The 22,962-nt window shown below is 56.6% G+C and overlaps 1 protein-coding gene across 5 annotated transcripts in view; it reads right to left on the bottom strand.

The window, feature by feature from the left end:
- PEMT (phosphatidylethanolamine N-methyltransferase) overlaps window positions 1–22,962 on the bottom strand; it is an 85,334-nt gene that overhangs the window by 48,669 nt on the left and 13,703 nt on the right. For 4 of the 5 annotated variants that reach the window (XM_033196799.1, XM_033196761.1, XM_033196780.1 and 1 more), the window contains exon 2: window positions 22,787–22,894. In XM_033196799.1, coding sequence (XP_033052690.1) covers window positions 22,787–22,894 — 108 coding nt within the window. The remainder of the gene's footprint in view (window positions 1–22,786; window positions 22,895–22,962) is intronic. The other variant, XM_033196790.1, reaches the window with a different exon arrangement.

Here is a 22,962-nt window from a genome sequence, read left to right as displayed (position 1 = left end):
ACAGCCCCCGCTCCCACGTCCTACTCTAGAGAGAGCTGTCGTGGCCCCAGAGACATGAACATGGCCCTCCGTGCAGGGCCAGCAGTGCAGGAACGTGTTCCGGAAGCCAGAGTGCGCGGCCAGCAGGATGGGCAGCTTGCCTCCCAGCTCTGGCTGCTTTTAAGCCAGCAAACAAACACAAGCTGTGAGCTGCACAGGCTGAGCCAATGGAGCCCTTTTCCCGCAAGGTTTCATCAGTGATGGCCAGAGTGAATTCAGCAGGTTTTTAAATTTTTTATTATTTTTATTTTTAATTTTTTGAGACAGAGTGTCTCGCTCTGTCTCCCAGGCTGGAGTGTAGTGGCACAATCTTGGCTCACTGCAACATCTGCCTCCTGGCTTCAAGCAGTTCTCCTGCCTCAGCCTCCCGAGTAGCTGGGACTACAGGCACCTGCCACCACTCCTGGCTAACTTTTGTATTTTTAGTAGAGACAGGGTTTCACCGTGTTGGTCAGGCTGATTTCAAACTCCTGACTACAGGTGACCCACCCACCTTGGCCTCCCAAAGTGGTGGCATTACAGGCACGAGCCATCGCACCCGGCCAGCAGACTTTTTAAAAGTTCCCACAGCACAAAAGTGAAAGGGAGTACGTATCTACTCATTCAAGGCCATGCATGGCCTCCACTGGGGATGGGGATGGGCACCAGAGTAACCACACACACGTGCATGAGCACGAATGGGCACAGCTCTAACCCCTGCACAGGAACCAACTCACTGGATGCACACGACGACCCTACAAGCAGGTACTCCCACTATGCCCATTTAGCAGAGGAGGAAACTGGAGCCCAGAGTGAGGACGTGGCTTGTCCACGTCACCCAGCTGGGAAGCAGTGGAGCTCTGCAGAGCACTGTACCCACCCCCAGGAAGAAGGGCAACACGGAGGGATGAGGCCGAATTAGGGAAGTGCCGGAGCTGGCTGGAGACAGCAGTGGGACACATTCTGCTATGGCCAGAGCACGCGGAAGCGGAGGAGATTCTCACCAGCACTTATCCCGGCTCAGCCCGGCCCACCTCCCGAGCCTCAGCTCCCACCTGTCACAGTGTGCTACCCTGGACAAGTGCCCTCCACCTCAACAGGATCCCCTGCAAGTGAGGGGGAACTTTCCAGAACTGCCACCTCTAGGCCTGCATCACAGAAGAGGGTGGGGCTGCCATGTCCCTGCCTGAGTGAGTCTGAACCTCCCCTTTCCTTGGGTCCCTCCAGGACCTATGCTGGGGCTTTGGTTCCGCTCAGAAGGTGCTCCAGGCTCCCCTGAAGGCCAATTTGGTCACATTGGCTCTGACCACGGCCCATCCACCCAGACCACTAAAGTCTGTCATGATGATCCCAGGGCTCAGCCAGCCCCTGTGCTGCCCTCGGACCACACAGAAGCAAATGCTCACCCTCTGCAGCGGAAGCCACCTGTGTGTTTCTGCCTCCCATCCTCTGAATAGGGGCATCTGGGTGGGGCAGGCAGAGTGGCTCCCATAGAAGGAGGGGAACACATGGGTCCCTGGACTTCTCCTCCAGGTGTCCCTCCGCCTGGGAAGAGCCAGCAGGCTTGAATGCTCCATTCCTTTCATAGATGATGTGGCTTTAAGGAAACGTGCTCTGAAGCCTTGAAGTGCTGTGCACTTCAAGGCCTCCCTGATGAGCAGAACACAGCCACTCCTGGGTAAGGACACTTACCAGGAAGCGGCTGGATGGATGCCAGAGAGTCCAGAGGCAGGTGAAGGGGCGTCCCCCAGACCATGAGCTCCAGAGAACAGGGCCAGGTCCTGCTCAACTGAGCATCCCTAAAACTCAGGAACAGGTCTTCTGACTCTCAGAGAAGCCCTGCAAGGCAGCTGTCATCAGGAGTCTCATTGCCCTAGAGAGAAGGGCCTGGCCCTGGTGCCCAGCAAACTGGACACTCAGCCAAGGCTGGAGCCTTCTGAGTGAGAGCCTTCCTTCCTGCTCGCTCTCTCTCTTTTTTTTTTTTTTTTGAGATGGAGTCTCGCTCTGTCACCCAAGCTGCAGTGCAATGGCGTGATCTTGGCTCACTGCAACTCCCCCCTTCCTGGGTTCAAGAGGTTCCCCTGCCTCAGCCTCCCGAATAGCTGGGATTACAGGCACCCGCCACCACACCCAGCTGTTTTTTGTATTTTTAGTAGAGATGGGGTTTCTCCATGTTGGCCAGGCTAGTCTCAAACTCCTGACCTCCAGTGATCCGCCTGCCTCAGCCTCCCAAAGTGCTGGGATTACAGGTGTCAGTCACTGCGCCTGGCCCTTCCTGCAAATTCCTGCTGCCTCTGAACATGCATGGGGCTGTCTGAAGCCTCCTCCCTCCTTCAGAGAGGCCACATGAGCCACTCCAAGCAACTGGGACTGAGAGGAAGGTTAAAATGCCCTTTGTCTGCTGAAGATCCTTGGAGTGGGAGCTTTGCTATTAATGGGGGAATCAAATGCGTCTGCAGACGCGGTGGCTCCCGCAGTGCTGCGGCCCACTGCCTCTCAGCAGGAAAGCAAGGTTCTCATCTTCAGCCAAGCATAGGATGCCAAAAAGAGACAGAGAAGCCCTCAGTCTTGGCAGATCCGCAGGGGCTCTAAGAGAGACATAATTTGCTTCTGATGCCTCAAATCTCCCTCACCTTGCTGAGTTGCTTCTAGGTTCCTGCCAGAGGATTCAGTTCCAGATCGAGTGCCTGCCTGGTGTCCCTTAACCCCTGGCTTTTCCCCCAGAGCCTCTGCACTCAGCAATATGCCCAACCACCACCACCCATGCACCGGCTCCTGGCCTCTGGGCAGCCTGCTTGTCTTTCCTGCCTGGCTGATTCTCGCCGCCACCTCCCCAGCCTGACCCTCACGCAGAGACACACCAGAGCAGCAGACCTACATGGAGCCGACACCTCTGGCCACGCTGTACTGGGCTCCACTGGCCTTTGTTTCTTTGTCCCTTGCTTCACTGTGAAAGGGACGTGACGTGCTGACAAAATTACACATGGTAAACAGATGGGAAGCGCAAAATGGAAGATGCTGGTGCACACAGAAAGTCTTGGAGAAGGAGAGTCAGGGGCGTGGTTGAGAAGCCCCTGCTGCCTCGGAGGCTCCTGCCTCGCTCTGGGACCCAGGCGGTAACAAGGATGCCTGAGCAGGTCCCTGCAGCCTCTGGAGTCAACTTCCTGCTCATCTCCAAAAGCCCACCGCTCCCAGAACAGTACTTTCCATGGGGCAAATGCCCAGGAGATGTTTGCTGAATGAATAAAGAACTGAGGCAAAGCTCAGCAGGACTGAAATGGGGTGGGCCCAAGCCAGCACCAAGGAGTGGAGGGGGACATTGCAGGGGCTGGTGACAATGACAGGCCACTCTCCCAATTCCGTGTAGAGTCAGGTGACTGGGACTGGCAGGTGTTCCCGAGGGAAAGTACTGGCTCCTCGGGCCCATGGCTGCCAAGCTGAGTTTCAAGCCAGCCTCGCCCTCCCCAGGGTTTACTAGGAGGAAACGACATCTCTAAGTGAATGGCCAGGGAGGGCCGGGGACTGGCTGGGGACAGAACCATGCTTGGCTGGCTGGGCTAGATACCAGAACCCCAAGAGCTTGGCACCTGCAGTGGCTTCCTGCTGCAGGACAGTCAGAGGAGCCAGCTGGAGGCACGGAAAGAAAGGGCATTGGAGGCTGGGCACAGGAGTGCATGCCTACAGTCCCAGCACTTTGGGAGGGTGAGGTGGCAGAATTGCTGGAGCCCAGGAGTTTGAGACCAGCCTGGGCAACATGGCGAGACCCCCGTCTCCACACACACACACACACACACACACACACACACACACACTAAAAAATTAGGGCTGGGCGTGGTGGTTCATGCCTGTAATCCCAGGGCTTTGGGAGGCCAAGGCAGGTGGGACAACTGAGGTAGGAGTTCAAAACCAGCCTGGCCAACATGGTGAAACTCCATCTCTACTAAAAATACAAAAAAATTAGCCTGGTGTGGTGGCACATGCCTGTAATCCCAGCTACTTGGGAGGCTGAGGCAGGAGAATTGCTTGAACCTGGGAGGCGGAGGCTGCAGTGAGTTGAGATCGTGCCATTGCACTCCAGCCTGGGCAACAAGAGTGAAACTCTGTCTCAAAAAAAAAAAAAAAAAAAAAATTAGCCAGGCATGGTGACGTGTGGCTGTAATCCCAGCTACTCGGGCTGAGGTGGGAGGATCGCCTGAGCCCAGGAAGCAGAGGCTGCAGTGAGCAGAGATGGTGCTACTGCACTCCTGCCCAGGCAGAGTGAGACTCAGTCTCAGGAAAAAAAAAAAAAAGAAAGGACAGCAGAGTGGACGGGAGCCTGGCTTGGCAATGGGTTTGTAGTGATTTCTGAGCCCTCCTAGGCCTCAGGTGCTCCATGTGCACTATAACAGGGTCCCTTCCAGCCACCACCCCCTCCCAGAGCCTGCCCCCAAACACCCAGCAGGAAGCACCACTCCAAGGTCAGCCCACCCAACCAGGGCCCTAAGAGAAACATGAAACCATTCTTAGCAAGTCTGACGGGAAAGGTTTCCATCAGCAAGTCCTTCACCATTTCCAAAATGCATCCCATCCCAACCCTGTTCTTCTTTCTGCATCCCTGCCATAGCTACAGAAAACTTCATAAAACCCAAATCAGACCTTGTATCTGCTCACTTCACACCGTCACAGCTTCTTACTCTCCCCATTTTTACAGACAAGGAAACTGAGTCCCAGAGGCCCGATATCACCCGCCCGGGCTGCAGAGCTAGCAAGTGTGCCAGTGAGGCTGGCCTCAGCCCTTTCTCCACGCCTGGCTTCAAGGCATAGGACTTCAGAAAAGGGGACCCTGGGGAGGTCTGGAGGCAGTGGGGTCTGAGGGAACACTATGTTAGGACTTTCCATGCAAGCCTTGCCAGTGAGATCAACACCACTGTACCCATTTCACAGAAGAGGAAACTGAGGCTCACAGAGGCTAACTGACCTGCTCGAGGCAGGCACAACAGGACTGGAAGCCGGGCAGCCTGTTTAAGGCAGGTGCCTGCCCTCAGAGGCCTGCTGGGGAAGGGAGCCTGCTGTGAAGGGGGCCAGCTAGAGCCTGGGCACCTGTGGAGAGGGACAGGAGTCATCTCTGTCAGGGGCAGAGTCCAGCACTGAGCTCCTTGAAATGAGCCTGTGAGTCCTCAGAGGTGCCAAAGGCTGGTGGGGCCAGATGAAGGCCAGTTCTGGCTGGTAAGGGGCATCCAAGTGGGGATGGAGGAATTGTGGCCTCTGGATTGGGTGGACATTTGTGGTTATTGGTGAGTCTTGGCCAGGATTCCCAGGAAACCCTGGGTACAGAGGGGAGCCCGAGAACAGGATGGCAGCAGAAGTGTGGGGACAGAAAAGGCCCACTGTGCATCCCCACCCTCTCCCAGTTTCTGAGTGGGGAACCTGTGGCTCAGAGAACTGAAACAGCCACCCCAGGCCAATCAGTGGTATGACTGGGGCTGGAACCCCACTGCACAGCTGCGAGTGGCCCAGTGCTCTTCCTGGCCTGAGTGGACCCCACCTGAGTGCTGGGGAGTCAGAGGCGGCCAAAGCTTCTGAGGCCCGCCGGCTACTCTACCCCACCTGAGGCCTCCACCAGGCCCGCCAAGACCCAGCCTCTAAGACAGTCACAGAAAAGCCACGGCCTGGCCTGGCCAGAAAGTTCCCCGGTGACCTGGCTGAGGCATGTCCTTTGCACAGCATCCCATGTGCTGTATGCTCTGCACTCCTTGACCATCACATGGTCAGGGCAGGCATCAGGTGAAGGCAGACAGGGAGGCCTCCAGTGTGCCAGGTGTGACAGGAAGGCTCTGGGTCCCGCCCTTGGGGACACCAGAGGCAGGAACGTGCCTGGGTGCAGGAGAGACGTGCCCTGGGCCAGGCCGAGCTGCCTGCCTGGGAGGCAGGAGCAGACACCAAGGGGCCGTCCCATCCTCACCACTCGCCAGCTGGGGCCAGGTCCTGGACCAGCTCTTGGCACACGTGGTCTCATTTCATCACCAAATGCCACAGCAGAGGTTATCTGAAAAGGACATGGAGGTACAGGGTAGGCTAACCTGCCCAAAGCCACATAGCTAAGGAGACACAGGGGCTACCTGGGGCCTCGAAGCTGTGCTCTCTTCACCACACCGGCCCCGGGGAGGGGTTAGAGAACTGGGAACAGCAGCATGGGCCCCTGGGGATGGTGGAATTTGGAGCTGCATCTGTGCAGACGTCATCACCTTTTAACCAAACTGGCCCTTGAGGAAAAGCCCTGCCTAGCCAAGGAGCAGCATGGTGACTGGGTGACAGGCCCCGACCAAGCCACCCTTCCTGTCCACACCAGCTGCATGTCCACACAGGCTCCCTGCCGCCCTAGCCACAGGGGCAGGGTGTCCAGCCTCCCCTCAACACTCCTCCCCACCTCCACCTCACCCCACACCCTCACCTACACACTGCCTGAGCTGCCTGCTTGTCCTTCCCAAGACTGCCTTTAACCAACCATCCCCTGGGCCCTGGGAGCCCTGAACCCTGGGCCTGGCCTGATACACATCTAGGAGTCAGCAGTGCGTAGAGTGTGACTAAAGACAGCAAGGACCCCGGCTGTGCCTTCCTCTCCCCTCTCTCCTCCCTTCCTCCAGACCCCACACTCAAATCCTCTTTGCCCTAAGTTCCAGGGAGTCTCACATGATGGGCAGGACCCACGCACACCACAGTCATCAAACATTTACTGGGCACCGTGGGGCAGGGCCTGGAGGACAACAGCCACTCCCAGCTCACACTTATCAGGCTTCAACTCTGCCTGGCTCCCTGTGCTGCACACAGAGTGTGTCACTCATCCTCACACGACCCAGGAGGTAGAACCTACGGGTAACCCTCTTTCACAGTTAAGAACGCCAGGCCGGGCGCGGTGGCTCAAGCCTGTAATCCCAGCACTTTGGGAGGCCGAGACGGCGGATCACGAGGTCAGAGATCGAGACCATCCTGGCTAACATGATGAAACCCCGTCTCTACTAAAAAAAAAATACAAAAATTAGCCGGGCGAGGTGGCGGGCCTGTAGTCCCCGCTACTCGGGAGCTGAGGCAGGAGAATGGCGTGAACCCGGGAGGCGGAGCTTGCAGTGAGCTGAGATCCGGCCACTGCACTCCAGCCTGGGCGACAGAGCGAGACTCCGTCTCAAAAAAAAAAAAAAAAAAAAAAAAAACACAGTTAAGAACGCCAAAGCACAAAGCTTAGCACAGTGAATGGCCGGCCACAACTGGAACCCAGGTGCTGAGGCTGCCAGCTGGGTGCTAAGTCCTCCGGAGTCCCTGCCTGCGCCCACTCTGAAGAAGCCTGGAAAGGTATCAAGACAAAAAGTCACAGAGCAGTTCCACAACCAATGCCCTGGGGTGGCTGCCTGAGGGGAAGCGGATGGTAAGGCGGAGGTGGGAAAAGGAACAGACAACGGTCACCGACGCTGAGCCGGTTCCAGGCACCACCGCAGCCCTGATCCTCCCGGCCCTTGCAACAGTCAGCCAGGCAGCTGTGCGCGGGTCAAAGACAAGAACACCAAGGCTCGGAGAAGCCAGGAACCTTGCCCAGGTCCTTCTTGCTATCAAAGGCAGGACAGACCTGTGTGCTGAGAGGCCCAGAGAGATGAGGGGGGCACAGCCATGCCAGGCTCCCGAGGACAGCAAGGGGGACAGACTCCAGTGGGCTCAAGGACACGGGGTACCACTTCCACGTGGCTACCTCACGCGGACGCCCCACGTGCGGCCTGTCCCACAGGAATACAGTCATAATTTAACACAGACAGGGCACACAGCAGCCGGGAAGCTGGGCTGTCACGAAGTTGGCGCAGGGCACATGAGGGCACCCCAGGCTCCAGCGGGAGGGGCCTCAGGGCTGGATCTAGGCCAGATCCATGAGAGGTGCTCGGAGGGCCTTCCTGCCAGAGGGGCCGGCATTCTGGCCCATTGGAGCCGGCTGTGCTGCGGCTTGAGGCTGTTTTTCCACTTTCCCGCCATGATGCATCCATGCACCAGGCAGTGAGGGGCATAGGGGGCATGAAGCACAGGGCGGGACCAGCTCTGCACACACGGCCGAGGCCCTGACAAGTCAAGTGACTTCTCGGGCCCTCAGCTGCTGCTTCTGTAACACCAGGGGCTGCCCCTTAAGGCAGATTGGATCCGCTCAATCCATGTATTGTGTCTCAGGCACCGAGCTCGCTGCAGCAGCAGCCACGACAGTGGCAGGAGTGCTGCTGATGACAATGAGGCTGACTACCGTGACAGTCACAGTGGAGGCACAGTCAGCACTGAGCTCCCGCTGTGGAGGGCACTGTCCCTCACCATGGGCTGTCCCCACCCTCAAGACAGCTGCAATCCCTTCATCCCACCCTCAAAGGCTATTGGGGAACATGTGCCTTCAAGCAGACAAATGCCCCTGGCCAGGGGCGGTGGCTTACCTGTAATCCCAGCACTTTGGGAGGGCAAGGCAGGCAGATCACCTGAGGTCAGGAGTTTGAGACCAGCCTAGCCAACATGGCAAAATCTTGTCTCTACTAAAAATACAAAAATTAACCGGGCGTGGTGGTGCCCACCTGTAGTCCCAGCTACTTGGGAGGCTGAGGTGGGAGAATTTCTTGAACCTGGGAGGCGGAGATTGTAGTGAGTGGAGATTGTACCACTGCACTCCAGCCTGGGTGACAAAGCAAGATTCTGTCTCAAGAAAAAAAAAAAAAGAGAGAGAAATGCCCCCAGGTCTCACCAGACCTCTACCCAGAGGAGGCCATTTCCCATCCCCCTGCCCTATGTGGCTTCTCTGATGTCGGGTGTGTCCCAGGTCCCCACCCACCTGACAAGGAACCTGCATGCAGCCACCCTTTCCTCGCAGATGCGCCCTTTTCCATGCCTCTCAATTGAACGGGAAGGAGGCCTCAAGTGGCTGCTGGTGACTTTGACACCTGTCTTGTGACTAGGAGAGCCTGGCCGAGGCTCCAAGATCTGTCTCAGAAAGCGGCAGGGGAGAGTTGGGTGCTAGGGGGCAGGAGGCCTCAGCCTGAGGAGCCAGCAGACTCAGAGCCCCTGAGGCCCTCGGAGAACAACACATTGGGGGTTCCCACTGGCTGCTCATTAACAGCACCTCCACCTCCCAGGGAGGCTTCCTGACCTCAGGCACATGGGGCTTCTGGGCAGACACCTGGTCTACATGGGTGTTGTTATTGGCACCAGCTGTCGGTGGGGCCAAACCTGGCCTCTGACCCCTCAGCCCCTCCAAGAACCACATCGGCAGGGGCCCCCTCCGCTCCACCTCACAGGGAAGTGTCATCTCTCAGCTACACAGAAATGTGAAGGGGGAAGCCCCAGGATTCTGCAGCAAGAAGCAGAGGGTGCCCCTTAAGAAGAAGGGGCAGTTTGGGCCTGAGATGGGGGAAGGCCAGAAAGGCGACTAAAAACTTCATTAGCAAAAATCATTAATAGCAATGGCAACATCGCCCATCCACACTGGCTTTATTGCTTTATTACAACCATGCTGCTGCTGTAGGGGGGGTGGCAGGCAAAGCGACAGGTGTGCTGGGGCCACTGTGCGCCTGGAGCCCGGCTGCCCACACCAAGCTCTTTAGCCAACCCCGAGGAAGGGACGCTATGCTCATCTTAGAGGAGAGACCAAACACCTTTCTAAGAATGCACACGACCAGGTTTCAGGCCACAAGGGTACCCGGATCCAGCATCCCAGCCAGGGGGCAGCTGGCAGGTTGGCTGGCTGGCCTGGGTGGGGTTCTGTCCGGGACCCTTCCCGCACAGCCCCACCCACCTCATCCAGGAGCAGGGAACTGTCTGCCCGCCTCCCCAGGATGGCACTGGCTGCTGGAAGAGGGGGTTCTCCAGCACACGGCTTGTGAGACCCTCACAGGGCGGGGCTGTGACCTCGGCAGCTTTAATCTTCTAGAGGCCCTGTCCAGCCCCTTGAGGCCTGGCTGTCCCCTATGTTCTACCTCCTGAGTCTTGGAAGGAGCCCTCTTGGCTAAGGTGGTTTTGAGAGCAATCCCACCGGCCCCAGGACAGAGGCATGGGTGGGTCAGGGGGAAGGAGCAGAGCCATGGACGCCACCAGGAGGATGCGGCATCCAACACCAGGTCCTTGAGCAGTGATGGTGGCACTGGCCCTACAGTTGCTCCCCACCCATGGCTCTTCCTGCTCCGGGACTCTCACCCGCCCATATTCTGCTCCTGGTAGGGAGTGAGGGACAGGGATGGAGTATGGGGCTTGGGCAGGGGGGTTCAGCTGCCTTCCCTCTGCCCCCAGTGGAATCTTCATCCCTGAATCTGGCTGTTTCCAAGCCCTCTTCCCCATCTCCCTTGGAATGACAGAGGATCCAGAATGGAAAGGACCTTGGGAGATAATTTAGCTCCTTTGATTTTAGCCCAGGAAACTACAAGCAGGAGAGGGGACCACAACTTGCCAAGTTCACACAGCAGGGCGGTGCAGAACAGAATTACACACGACAAGGGCACAGAGGCCAGTGAGGGCAGAGGCACTTCAGCAACACCCGGCCAGCTCACAGCAACCCCCAAACCTCAGTCTCCTTGGAAACTCCAGCTAAGTCCCATGGGCAGCCCACTCCACCTGGGAAGGCAGGTACCCCCAATCTCTCTTCCCTCTGCTCCCACAGCAGCCCAAGGGGGACAGTGCCTAGCAGCTGCTAATGCTGTCCTCACCAGAGGGGCTCACACCCACTGCCCATGCCAATTCTCACAAGAGACTGTGACGTCAGCTGGACAGGTGGGACTCAGCCTGAGAGGGGTGCTCTGGGCAGGGAGGGCCTTGCGAGCAAGGCCTCCAGACACACACACTCCTGCACTGCACACACAGGGCTTGTCTCTGCCTCAGGTCATTTTCAGCATGGGATGGTGGGACAAATGTCTTCCCAGGAGGGTGAGCCCAGCGCCTGCCTCCAGGGCTCAGCCAGTGCCTTGTGAAACAGCAGCTGGTTTTGAAAACTGTGGCTGGGGGATCTTTGCAATCTCCACCTCCCACCCTCTGGGTCCATCCTCAGGACCCTCCTAGTTGGCCACTTCCCATCAGGCAACCAGATTCTCCAGCCCCCTTCCCCCAGGACCTTTGAGTCGGGCTGCTCTGCTCCAACTTCAGCCTCTCTTGAGATCTCTGCCCACTGCCCAGGGCACACCCTGCCTGTAAGCAAAGGGTCCCCACAGCCAGCCCAGGCTGGCCAGCCACCAACACCTGCAGGAGACCATACCTCTGTGTCAGGCCAGTGTGCCCTTTTTCGAATAAAATGATGAAATCATCTCAAGGTCCAGCAGTAACACAAACAAGGGAAACTCCCCTAGAACGGAAGCTCAGTGTTCTCAGCCCAGCATCTTCCGAACTGGGAGGCCCAATGGGCAGCCTAGCACTTACCATCTCCCATCTGAGCCCACCTGAGTCTCACTGTGCCACGCCTGGCAGGGAATGGGGAGGACAGGGAGTTGGGACAAGGTGGCAGGAACAGGGCTGCCTCTAGGGCAACTGATGAAGCCTGGCAGCAGCATCCATGACACTGGAAAGCCCAACACCAGCTGCCGCTGTGTGGCCCTCTGGCATTGGCCAAGAATGACCACAATCAGCTCCTGAGTCTCAAGCTGTCCCTCTCAGGCTGACTCCACACTTCTGGAGAGAAAGGGGCCGCCAGCTACAGAAGTACTCTCCAAGATATATCCCTAGGACATGAGAATTTTCTGGGTAGGAGTTTCTGGGGCCAAGTGAAAGTGTTTGGCCTAAAGCCGGGAGCAGTGGCTGGAAGAGGCAGGCCTGGGTGTTTCCACTCATGCAAGAGCTCTTCTGGACATGGAGCAGCCAGGCAGCTCCCACAGCTGCTTCTCCTTGGAGCCCAAACCCTTTTACACCCATTCCCTCCCTGAAGGCCTTTTTGCACCTCTGAGCAAAGTGGGGCAGAGGCTGTTCCTCCAGACCCAAAGGAAGGGTCTTGTTTTGGGTCACCGAGTAGGTTAGCAGTGAAATGACACAAAAACTCATGACTTGGAAATTGTCCATGGAATTTCATTCAGCCTCCAAAGAAGACCCAGGAATGGGTAAAGCAAATAACAGCCCCGCTGGGCTGCATCTCAGTTCCTGACAGTGCAGGCGTGGGGACTGGCAGGGAGTTACTACCCTTTTTACAGGGAAAGAAAGAAGGCATGAGAAAGTGGGCAACAGTCAAGCGGGTCCTACGTGATCCCAGCAGAGCTGGGGATGAGTGTGCCTGGTTGCATGGCTTCCTGGGGCCACCTCAGGGTTCCTCCTCCAGGAAAGAGGGCATCCTTCACCATCCATGCCTCACAGTGCCAGGCCAGGCCTGGGACACCCACAGGTGCCTCAGACCCTACCCCTAGTTTCCAAGAGCTCTCAGTCTAGGCAGGAGGCAAAACACACTTTCAACCTCAGTTCCCAGGGCTAGGGCTCAGCACTGCCGCAGGGCTCGGGAAGGCACAGGGAGGAGGGCCCAGCCATGTCTGCACAAAGCCAGGGCTTAGGGAAGCCAGACTGGAGGAGCCAAGGCAGCCAGGTGAAGGCGGGAAAGCCGGTGAAGAGGAGGAAGCAGAAAGTGCAAAGGCACCGAAATACGGAGAAGAACGCGTGTGCAGAACAGTGGTGGCTCAGGTGGCCCAAGCTCTGGGAGATAAGTCTCAGGAGATGCACCCAACTGGGCGCAAGGGGCAGGTCACGAATGAACCTCTTCAGCCATGCTTAGCCTGAAGGCCATGCCGGGTCTACAGAAAGGTGGGAGTAGGAGGCCCAACCTACTGGGAATGCCTAAGAAAAGGGAAAGTAACTAAGGCCACCTGGGTCCACTGCTTCCTCTCCCCACTGTGGGAGGGATCCCGAGAGATGCCTACACCAAACCTCACCGCCCAGGGCTGCACGCTGCCTTTCGGTTAGGGTGATTCTGCTCACACTAGTGGTGTCCAATAGCCTTCATCATGCTGTAAATGCCAGAACCAAAAATAAATCATCCAGGGGAGACACGCTTGGGTCCCACTCAGCCATCTCAGGAGTATGAGGAACCTGCAGGGAGGGATGGGCCGGCTCAGTGGAAGAGCTTGGCTCAGTGGCGATCCTGCCTGCCAGGCTCCGGGCGCGAGTGTGCTCCCTCTCCCCTCCCTTTTGTTCCTGTCCATGTCACTCCCAGTCATCTTGGCACAGACTGTGAACTGACCCAGTTCGAGACACCTTGTCGTACACTTTGTCACCATGTTGCTCGGGCACCACAATTCTAAAGTTAGCCCTAGCCTGATGGCAAAGGCTCCCCACCAGGCCGGTGCCAGCAGCCCACAGAGCAATGCTGCTGCCTGGATCAGCTGCCATTCAGAGGCAGGCAGTGCCCCAGGGGCAGCAGGGCTGTTCCCAGCTAAAAGCCCACGTCCACTGCCTAGCTCTAAAAGATCCCACACTCACGTGCCATGGAACGGCTTGCACTTGAGACCAAACATCAAGGGGCCAGGGGAGTGAGCGTGGGTGCTGGGGACAAGGAACTGACTGTCCCCAGCCATGAAGCTGAAGCTAGACCTGCCATTTGTTCTGCAGGAGTCCACCTGTGAGCACAGCCCAGACAGGAGCGGGGTAGAGCTGGGAGGGCCACAGTATCTTAGGTGACACTGGTCTGAAGAGACAAGAGCCCTGTGCTCCTAGAGCCAAGGTCTCAGTCAGGCCTGATGAGCCAGCTGGCTCTGCTCAAAGAAAAACCCTTCTTGTGCCACAGGCTCCGCCAGTAAGCCCAGCTCAGCTCAGTCTTCCCGAAAGTGCAAGAGGCCCTGGCAGAGGATGATGCTTTCTGGTCCAGAAACACTGGCTTGGAGCCAATTGGATATGCGGCCATGCCCTGGGAGCCAGATTTCTGAGCCAGATGGAAGCAAGGGTCTCAGACAATTTGGCTCATGCCCCCATCCTAACTTCTGACACACACACACACACACACACAAACACACATGCCACCATCCTCGAGCAGACAGTCCAGATTGCAGGTAAGCATTTGGCGTCCTCCCTCACAAGCCCCAGGCCCACCTGTAGTCCACCTTCTGTCTACTCTCATATGCCTTTCCTTGGCCTCCTCCACTCCTGCCCACCCTGCCCCTACGACTCCTCCAAAAGCCCACGTAGGCCAACTACTGCCCTGCCTATGGCCCACTGTCACCTCCTCCAGTTGCCACGACCCTGTCTCCCCATGCGTTACCTGGTTATGCTCTCTCCTGTGACTCCTTGGTTAATAAGTTGTGAGCTTTCTTATTAACCAAATGCTGATTTTCCTACATCACATCTAATGTCCAATCTGACCTTGCTAACCAAGCGCCAGCCCAGGAGGGCAGGGTCCCGTCCCGGCACAGAGCCGCCCCAGAGCCAGGACTTGGTAAAGCGAGGGGACTGCAGCATTTCAGAGCTAGATGGGGCCTCAGCTGGGTGTCCTCACTTTATAGACCGAGAAACTGATGCCCAGGGAGGGGATGTGAGTGACAAGGACATGGGGCCTGGGCTGATCCCACAGCACCTACAAGGCTGGCTTTCCCGGAACCTGGAGGGATCCCTTGGGGCACTCAGAAATGAGCCATAGACCGCTGGCTGGGGATCTGAAAATGGAAACTGAGGCAGCAGCAGCAGCAAATGCACACTAAGGGTGGTAGGCAGGTGAAGGAGCTGCAGGTGAGGAGGTGACTGAGGTAAGGCAGGAGCACCCATACCTTTTCCTCCTCCTCCTGGCTGTCACCTCCTCCTCACAGCAGCCAGGAGAAGCACACCTCACCTTGCCCACAGCGCCACCTACCGTCTGGCCACCCTGGGGTGCAGCTGCTGCCAGTACCAGCAAGCAGGTTAAACATCCAGGCCCTGGAAACCCCAGGCCCAGCCAGTGGCCCAGCGCAGCAAGCGGACTCTCACTTCCCAGAAAGGAAACGCTGCCTCTTCCCAAACTAACTCTCCAGACTAGTGTGGCCAGCTGTCCTGGTCTGCCCAGGACTGGCTTGGGTTCTAGGGAAAGGGACTCTCAGGCTGAAAGCAGGAAAGTCCCTGGCCAGAGAGACAGGTCAGCTTCCTGATACAGACATAAGGCCTGCTGCCCCGCTACAGGTATCCTCCGCAGGGCTGAGGGCCGGGGCTTTGGTCTGGTTGACAGTGAGTGTCGGAACGCCTGTCTGCAGCTGACCTGTCAAATGCCTTCCCTCCCTGGAGCCCACGCTGCCCCTGGCCCGATGGAAACCCCACCCTCAGAGCGAGAGGTCTTGGGCAGGGTGCACTGTGCGAGAGAGGGGCCTCGAAGGGGAGGGGCTGCACACTGACCTTGAAGGGAACAAACAAAGGCACCAGGAAGCACCCTCCCAAGGCTGGAGGAAACCGGCGTGACTCTGTGTGCATCTGCCGTCCTGGCAGGATTCCTTACAGCTCCCCTTCAGGTTCACGGGGTCCCAGTGACGATGGGAAGTCAGACACAGGCAACTCTGCCTAGAAATCCTTCTAGGTGGGAAGTAGGGTCCCAACTGGCTGTGTCTCCAGCAGCTTTGATGTTGGTTACATGCAACTGGTCTTCAACAAAGTTATAATACCAAAGCATGTGCACACTTCACTCTTGTAAATAACAGTGCTCAACACGGCTGCTGTGCCTCCCGTGCTGGCTCCCTCGGGATGACACAGGGCATGGCAGGGCAGGGCAGGGTAAGGCAGGGGGACTCCAGGAGCTGGAGTGGCACAGGCTGCCTATCTTATCTTCACTGGGATGCCAGGAATCACTGAGCCTGCTACAAATGGCTGCTGCGCTTTACCTCCCTGCGGTGATTTATTTCACAAAATCAGGGTGTGCATAGAACCTGGCACAATGGAGCCTCACCTTGTCCACCAGGTGCCACCGCAAAAAACCAGTCAATGGGCAGTCCATGCTCACGAAGCCAATAAACACTGCCTGGACATCCATTTCTGTCAGGCATGGTGCTGGGTACAGGCACTGAACTACAACAGGTGCCCTGCCCTCCCTGATGCAGAAGGTCAGGCAGCAGCTGCCACCCAGAGCACTGCACATGCAAGGGCTGGCGACGCAGGAGCAGAGCAGGCTCCGCTTCAACTCTCTTAGGATGCTCCTGGGATGCTCTAAGAGGACAGTGAGGGACAAACAGTGACAGTGGGTATGACAGGCTGTGCTGAGAGGTAGGCACTCAGACCGCCCAGGCAGCCATGCCCCTCAAGGGACATCAGGCAATGTCTGGAAACCGCTCAGATGGCCTGGACTTGGGGTACTACTGACATCTAGTGGGCAGAGGCCGGGGACGTTGCTGGACAACTATAGTGCCCGGGATGGCGCCAAATGTCAGCAACCCGGAGCCAGAGAGGGCAGGGTCACCTGGAAAGGGACACCTGACAAGGACCACTCCAGGCTGTGGTAGCAAAGATCTGTGGGCAGCCTTGCACAAGAGAGGCCAGATCACCTAGGAAGGCCCAAGACCTGGGATGACTGAGGATGCAGGTGGGAGGACGCCTGCCAGAATGGCCTCCCGGGTCAGGGGAAAAGTTCCACTTCCTGGAAGACCTGGAGACCTCTGAGCATGGCTCTCAGGGGTGGCTAGAGAGAAGCAATGGGGAGACTGGCTACAAACAGCTGCTGCTGGTGATCTGGTGGGGGCGAGGGCGTGAAGCCAGGTGGAGTCTGCAAGGCTTCCACAAGACCTGGGGGCAGGTGAGAAGAGGGAGTCCATGCTGGTCCTTGGACCACTGCCCTGGCATCTGGAGCGATAGAGAAAGAACAGAACATCGGGGAGGTCCTGGCAGGGGCTCCCTTTGGAGACTGGAGACTCCTAGGCAGGGCCACAGTGCCTGGACCCAAGGTCCTGGAGCCCTGAGGAGTCCGGGCCACAGACTGAGACCCAGACGACAGAGGGAAAAGCCTATCAGTCCCTCTGCAGCATCTCGATCTTTGTTTCCTGAGGCCTTATCACAGCATTCATTACAAACGTATCTGTGCTCTGGAAGGACAGAGGTCATTCACTCTCTGAGGACGCACACTGTGCCTGGTGCATGGCGGGTTCTCGGTGACTATTCGCTGAACAAATGAGCATCAGGCGGAGGAAGCAGAATTCACAAAAACAGCAGGAAGAGAGCCAGAAAAGCATTGTGGCACGCAGGAAGGCCAGTCTCCAGGAAGAGTGAGGGTCAATAGTGTGAATTCCCCCCGAAAGAGAAGGCCGGGAAAGCCTCCCTTGGTCTGAACAAGGAAGAGGAGGAGGAGGCCTTGGGAAGAAATGTTCCAACAGAGTGGAGGAGATGCCAGCTGGCCACATGGAGGGAGGGGTGGGAGCAGGTGGTTCACCTAGGAAGCCTGGGAGGGAAGAGGGGAGGGACGGGGTGGGTGCTGATGAGCAGGTGCGGGCAGCACCCCAGCCCAACACTGGGAAAACATTCCCTAGAACCACAGCCCAGGAAGGCACACAGTGGGCCTGGGGCCAAGGCCCCTCTCCAGTGCCCTCAGCTCCCCAGGAGTCCAGACTCACACACAGTCTGTTTTGTTTTTGTTTTTGTTTTTTGTTTTTTGTTTTTTTGGAAACAGGGTCTTACTCTGCCACCCAAACTGGAGTTCAATGGCTTGAGCACAACTCATGGCAGCCTCGACCCCAGGGCTCAAGTGGCCCTCCCACCTCAGCCTTCCGAGTAGCTGGTGGTCACCACCACACCTGGCTGAATTTTGTATTTTTACAGAGATAACATTTCACCATGTTGCCCGGGCTGGTTTCGAACTCCTGGGCTCAAGCGATCCACCTGCCTTGACCTCCCAAAGTGCTCGGATTACAAGCATGAGCCACCATGCCTGGCCTTCACATGTAGTCTGGAGCCCAAGGACATCTGTGTCTGACACGGGCAAAACTGAGCTCTTCCTCCACAAGCCTCTCCTCCCACGGTTACCCCAGGGCAGCCAACGGCCTTGCTTCCCACGGGTCACTCAGGACCAATCATGGGCTGGCCAAGCCACCTCTCTCGGCTCTCCCTGACCACTCCTCCCACCTCCGCCAGTCCCAGCGTGGTTAAGCTGTCATCTGGGGCCTGCTGGCCTCTCAGCTCCACTTTTACCTCTTTTCCTCTGTCCTTGGTGCAGTGGCCTTGAAACTCTGACTCAGATCATGCCACCTCTGCAATGGCTTCCAGCTCAGAGTCCGTGGAATGTCTCCCCATGGCTTGCAAGGCCTGCACCACTGTCCCCAGTCACCTCTCTGTCCTGCTCCTCCATTCTCCTTCTGCCTGGCTCCAGCAGCAGTTGTCCCTTAAAACCTCTGAGGACACTCAGAGTGCCCCAGGACTTTTGCACTTGTGTTTTCCTGACTAGAATGCTCTTCCCCAGACACCTGAGGGCCCTCCTGCATGAGAATCAGGTTTCTAGTCAAAGGACACCCATCAGAGAGGCCTTCCCTGACCATCACTCCCATCTGTCCCTTCTGTTGCCAGCTGTGTCCCCAGCAGTGCCATACATTCATTCACCACTGAAGCCGCTGCGTGAGGGCCAGGGGCTGGGATGGCGCCCAGTACGTAGCAGATGCTCAGTAAACATTTGAAGAATGTATGAATGAACCTCTTCAAGCTTCAGTCTCCAAAGGGGATATTAATAGCATTTGCTATGAAGATTCATTGAAATACTGCATGAAATGCACTGGGCACAACACCTGAGCACGAGTCCTGCCACCACCAGCCAGCCCTCTGCAGCAACTGAGGATAAAAATATTCAGGGGCCAGGCGCGGTGGCTCACACCTGTAATCCCAGCACTTTGGGAGGCCAACACAGGCAGATCACCTGAGGTCAGGAGTTCGAGACCAGCCTGGCCAACATGGTGAAACCCCATCTCTACTAAAAATACAAAAATTAGTCAGGCACAGTGATGCGTGCCTGTAATCCCAGCTACTCAGGAGGCTGAGGCAGGAGAATCACTTGAACCTGGGAGGTGGAGGTTGCAGTGAGCCAAGATCATGCCACTGCACTCCAGCCTGGGCAACAGAGCAAGACCCTGTCTCAAAAAAAAAGGAAAAGAAAAAAAAAAATGCCGGGTGCAGTGGCTCACGCCTGTAATCCCAGCTCTTTGGGAGGCCGAGTCAGGTGGATCACGAGGTCAGGAGTTTAAGACCAGCCTGGCCAAGATGGTGAAACACCATCTCTACTAAAAATACAAAAAAATTAGCTGGGCGTGGTGGTGGGTGCCAAAAATCCCAGATACTTGGGAGGCTGAGGCAGGGGAATCGCTTGAACCCCAGAGGCAGAGGTTGCAGTAAGCCAAGATCACGCCACTGCACTCCAGCCTGGGCGACGGAGGGAGATGTCATCTCAGAAGAAAAAAAGAAAGAAAGAAAGAAAGAAAGAAAGAAAAATTCAGAAAAAAATAAAAACAAAAATTAACAACAAAAAATAATACAGTATAATACAGGGTACAGCTACCTAGCATGTACCCTGTATTAGGTATAAGTAATCTAGAGATGATGTACAGTATATGGGAGGGCGGGCAGAGGTTACACTCAAATACAACATTGTTTTCCATCAGAGACCTGAGCATCTGCCGATTTTGGTATCCATGGGGAACTGGAACCAATCCCCTGTGGATACCCAGGGACAACTGCATTGATAACTATTAAGTTATTTAAGTGCTTCCCTGGTTGTGGCCTGCTGGCCTGTTTTTGTTTTTGTTTTTTAAGACAGGGTCTCACTCTGTCACCCAGGCCGCAGTGCAGTAGTGTGATCACAGCTCACTGCAGCCTCGACCTCCCAGGTTAAAGTGATTCTGCTACCTCAGCCAACCCAGTAGCTGGGACTACAGGTGCACACCACCACACACGGCTAATTTTTGTATTTTTTGTAGAGGCAGGGTTTTGCCATGTTCCTCAGGATGGTCTCGAACTCCTTGACTCAACTGATCTGCCCATCGGGCTTCTGGCATCCAGGAGCTGGGCCTCGTCATCCCACTCCAGATGCTGTCCGGATATTCTCCCCGGCAGCAGCCCACTGAACTGCAACAGGTTTCTGTAACTTGTTTCTGTAACTTTTCTCCTTCTGAAACCACTTTGAAGAGCTTGCTGTCTCTCCCACTAATGACCACAAACTGTTCCAGTGAAAAACTTTCTCAAAATGAGACTAATCAAAAGTTTATGACCAAAAAAAAAAAAACACCGTATGCCAAACACACAGACACATGCTGTCTGTCTTCCAAATCTTGCTGCATCTTTTTTTTTTTTTTGAGACAAAGTCTCCCTTTGTCACCCAGGTTGGAGTGCAGCGGCACAATCTCGGCTCACTGCAACCTCCGCCTCCTGGGTTCAAGCGATTCTCCTGCCTCAGCCTCCCGAGCAGCTGGGAATACAGGCATGCCTCACCACATCCAGCTAAATTTTTGTATTTTTAGTAGAGACAGGGTTTCACCAGGTTGGCCAGGCTGGTCTCAAACTCCTGACAGGTGATCCACCCACTTTAGCCTCCCAAAGTGCTGGGATTACAGGCGTGAGCCACCGTGCCCAGCCAAATCTTATTGCATCTTAACCACTCTGCCATTCATGAGCCACTACGAACCTTCACAAAGAACTGCACAAAAACACATTGTTGGCTGGGCCAGCGGGAAGTGACCTGAGGGGGCTTGTGTATAAATAAAAGCGTCCTCAGGACCCGCTACGCATTCGGCCAGCCAAGCCCCCAGTGCTGGGAGACCCACCTGTACCTCAATGACTGCTGGTCAACGTCAGGCCTGCAGGAAGCCAGAGGGCAGGGACCTGCTCCAGCTGTGGAGAAGGAATGTAGACAGGAAAGAGCACGGCACACCCAACACCCCAAGGCTTAGGCCCACGACATCTTCTAGTAGGGGTCTTTGGCTTTTTAAATACCCCAGCCTCGCTTCCTGTGGCTGCTGTAACAAATAACCACCAACTTACGGGCTCAAAACAACAGCAATCCCCAGTCAGTTACCCCTGGGCCAAAATCAAGGTGTTGGCTGGGCTGTGCTTCCACCAGAGGCTCTGGGGCAGACTCCGTTTTTTGCTTCTTCCAGCTTCTGGTGGGCCTGGCCTGCCTTGGCTAGTGGCTTGGTCACTCCAGGCTCTGCCTTCATGGTGACGAGACACTCCTGTGAGTCAATGTCCCTGTGCCACCCCGTTGTTAAAAGGACACACACAATGGCACTTAGGGCCCAGCTGAATAACTCAGGGCCATCTCCCCAGCTCAAGCTCCTTGACTTCATCACATCTGCAAAGATCCTTGTGTGTACACCATATAAGAGACCTTCACAGGATGTGGACGTCTTTGCAGGACCATTTTTCAGCTTCCAAACATCCTCTTCACCCTTCACTACCTCATATCTCTGGCATGCTGGGTGCGTGCAAAGGTGAAAGGAGAGGGGAAGCATGCAGGCCAGGCAGTGGGTGGGAATGCCAGGACGGCCAGGCACCGCGGTTGCAGCCCTGGCTACAGGGGCCCATGTCAGGAGGTTGGGGCCAGCTAGGGACGGTGTGGCTGAGAGTACAGGTGCTCCCCAGCCCAGCCAAGGCTTCTCAGAAGAAAGGGGTGTCCAGGAGGCCTGTGTTTGGCTACGCCAAGCTCGCCAGTCTCAGTCCTACCTCTGAACCTCCCCTTGAAGCCCCTCCTCTGTGGACCGCCGGGGCATCCATCCTCGGAGCGTGTCCAGCATGTTCAGGACAGCAGGGACAGGGCATTCTTTGGAATGCACTGTCTTTGACATGAGCAGGCCGGCCCCCACCCACTTCTCTCACCAGATGGAGAAAAATCTCAAGTTATAAACTAAATGAAAAACATGTCCTGTTCTGCCCTGGGATCAAGGGCTCACCTTAAATGAAAACTGTCTGGAACAATGTGCTGCTGACGCTGATCTTGGCCTTACTCTGCAGATTAGCCTCGGGGGTGATCACAGGGTGCTCAGGGCTCTGCATCAGCAAGCCCAACCCCCGCTGAGCCCCGGGACCACCCACTCCCCCAGCAGGATCCCCGGGAAGCAGCCCAGAAGTACCGCCCAGAGACAGCCTTGGGAGAGCAGGCCAGGAACGCCAAGAGCTTCACCCCACAGTCTGGGGAGTAGCGGGGCTCATCTCAGAAAGGCTGAAGAAGGAGCTGATGGCCCTCCCCTCCCACACTTTCCTGAAAGGGCCCCGAGCCCACTTCCCACGCAGTCCACCCACCCCTCGGTGCTGGTGCCCGGGCACCCAAACATCCCCTGGCACCCATCAGGAGCTGGTGCCATGCTGGCTGCTTGTTTTCAACTCATGTCGGCTTGCTCCTGCTGCCCAGCTCACCTGGGTCCTGAATGTGCAGGCCGTTTTGCAGGAAGCTTCATGTGGGAAAAATAACCGTGTTTATGGAACACACGAGGGGTGGGGGGTTCACAAGCAAGTGGTTTTACTGTGTGACATGGCAGACAGGGAAGAGAGCCCCTACTTCCTGGACAACCCACTTCATGCATGAGAAGGCCACCAGATTGCCGGGCACATGTGACCAATGGCAGCCCCACTGTGGGGCAGCGTTCTCCTGCAGGCTCTTGTGAGGCTAGGAGGGCCACCCCTGCAGTCCTGGACCATCCTGACACCAGCCTGGACAGCCCAATGGCTGCTGGACCCCCAAGGCGAGAGGGCAGGAAGCGCCTAGTACTCCACACCAGCCAGTGACAGACACAGGAGGGAAGAGCAGAGCTGTCTGTCTGTCTGTCTGGCCAGCCAGCAGCAACCGCCGCGATCCCCTGCATGTGGGGCTCAGCCAGCAATGGGATACTCCCGTCTGGACAGTGTCAGGCATATCACTTACCACATTCCAGTAGAGCGGATTGAAGGCAATGGTGAGGACGGCAGCCACAAAGCTGGGATCCAGGGGGTCCACGTAGCCCAGCAGCCAGGTCATAACGCAGAGGTCTGCCTGCGGGGACAGAGCCAGCATCAGCACCGCTCAGACACAGCAGGGCCTGTGAGCCCGTAGGAGTCGGA

Source organism: Trachypithecus francoisi, unplaced genomic scaffold (assembly GCF_009764315.1).
Source record: "Trachypithecus francoisi isolate TF-2019V2 unplaced genomic scaffold, Tfra_2.0 Contig01665, whole genome shotgun sequence".
NCBI lineage: Eukaryota > Metazoa > Chordata > Mammalia > Primates > Cercopithecidae > Trachypithecus > Trachypithecus francoisi.
Note: the sequence above shows the minus strand (reverse complement) of the source record. Positions and strands in the feature narration are given on the sequence as shown.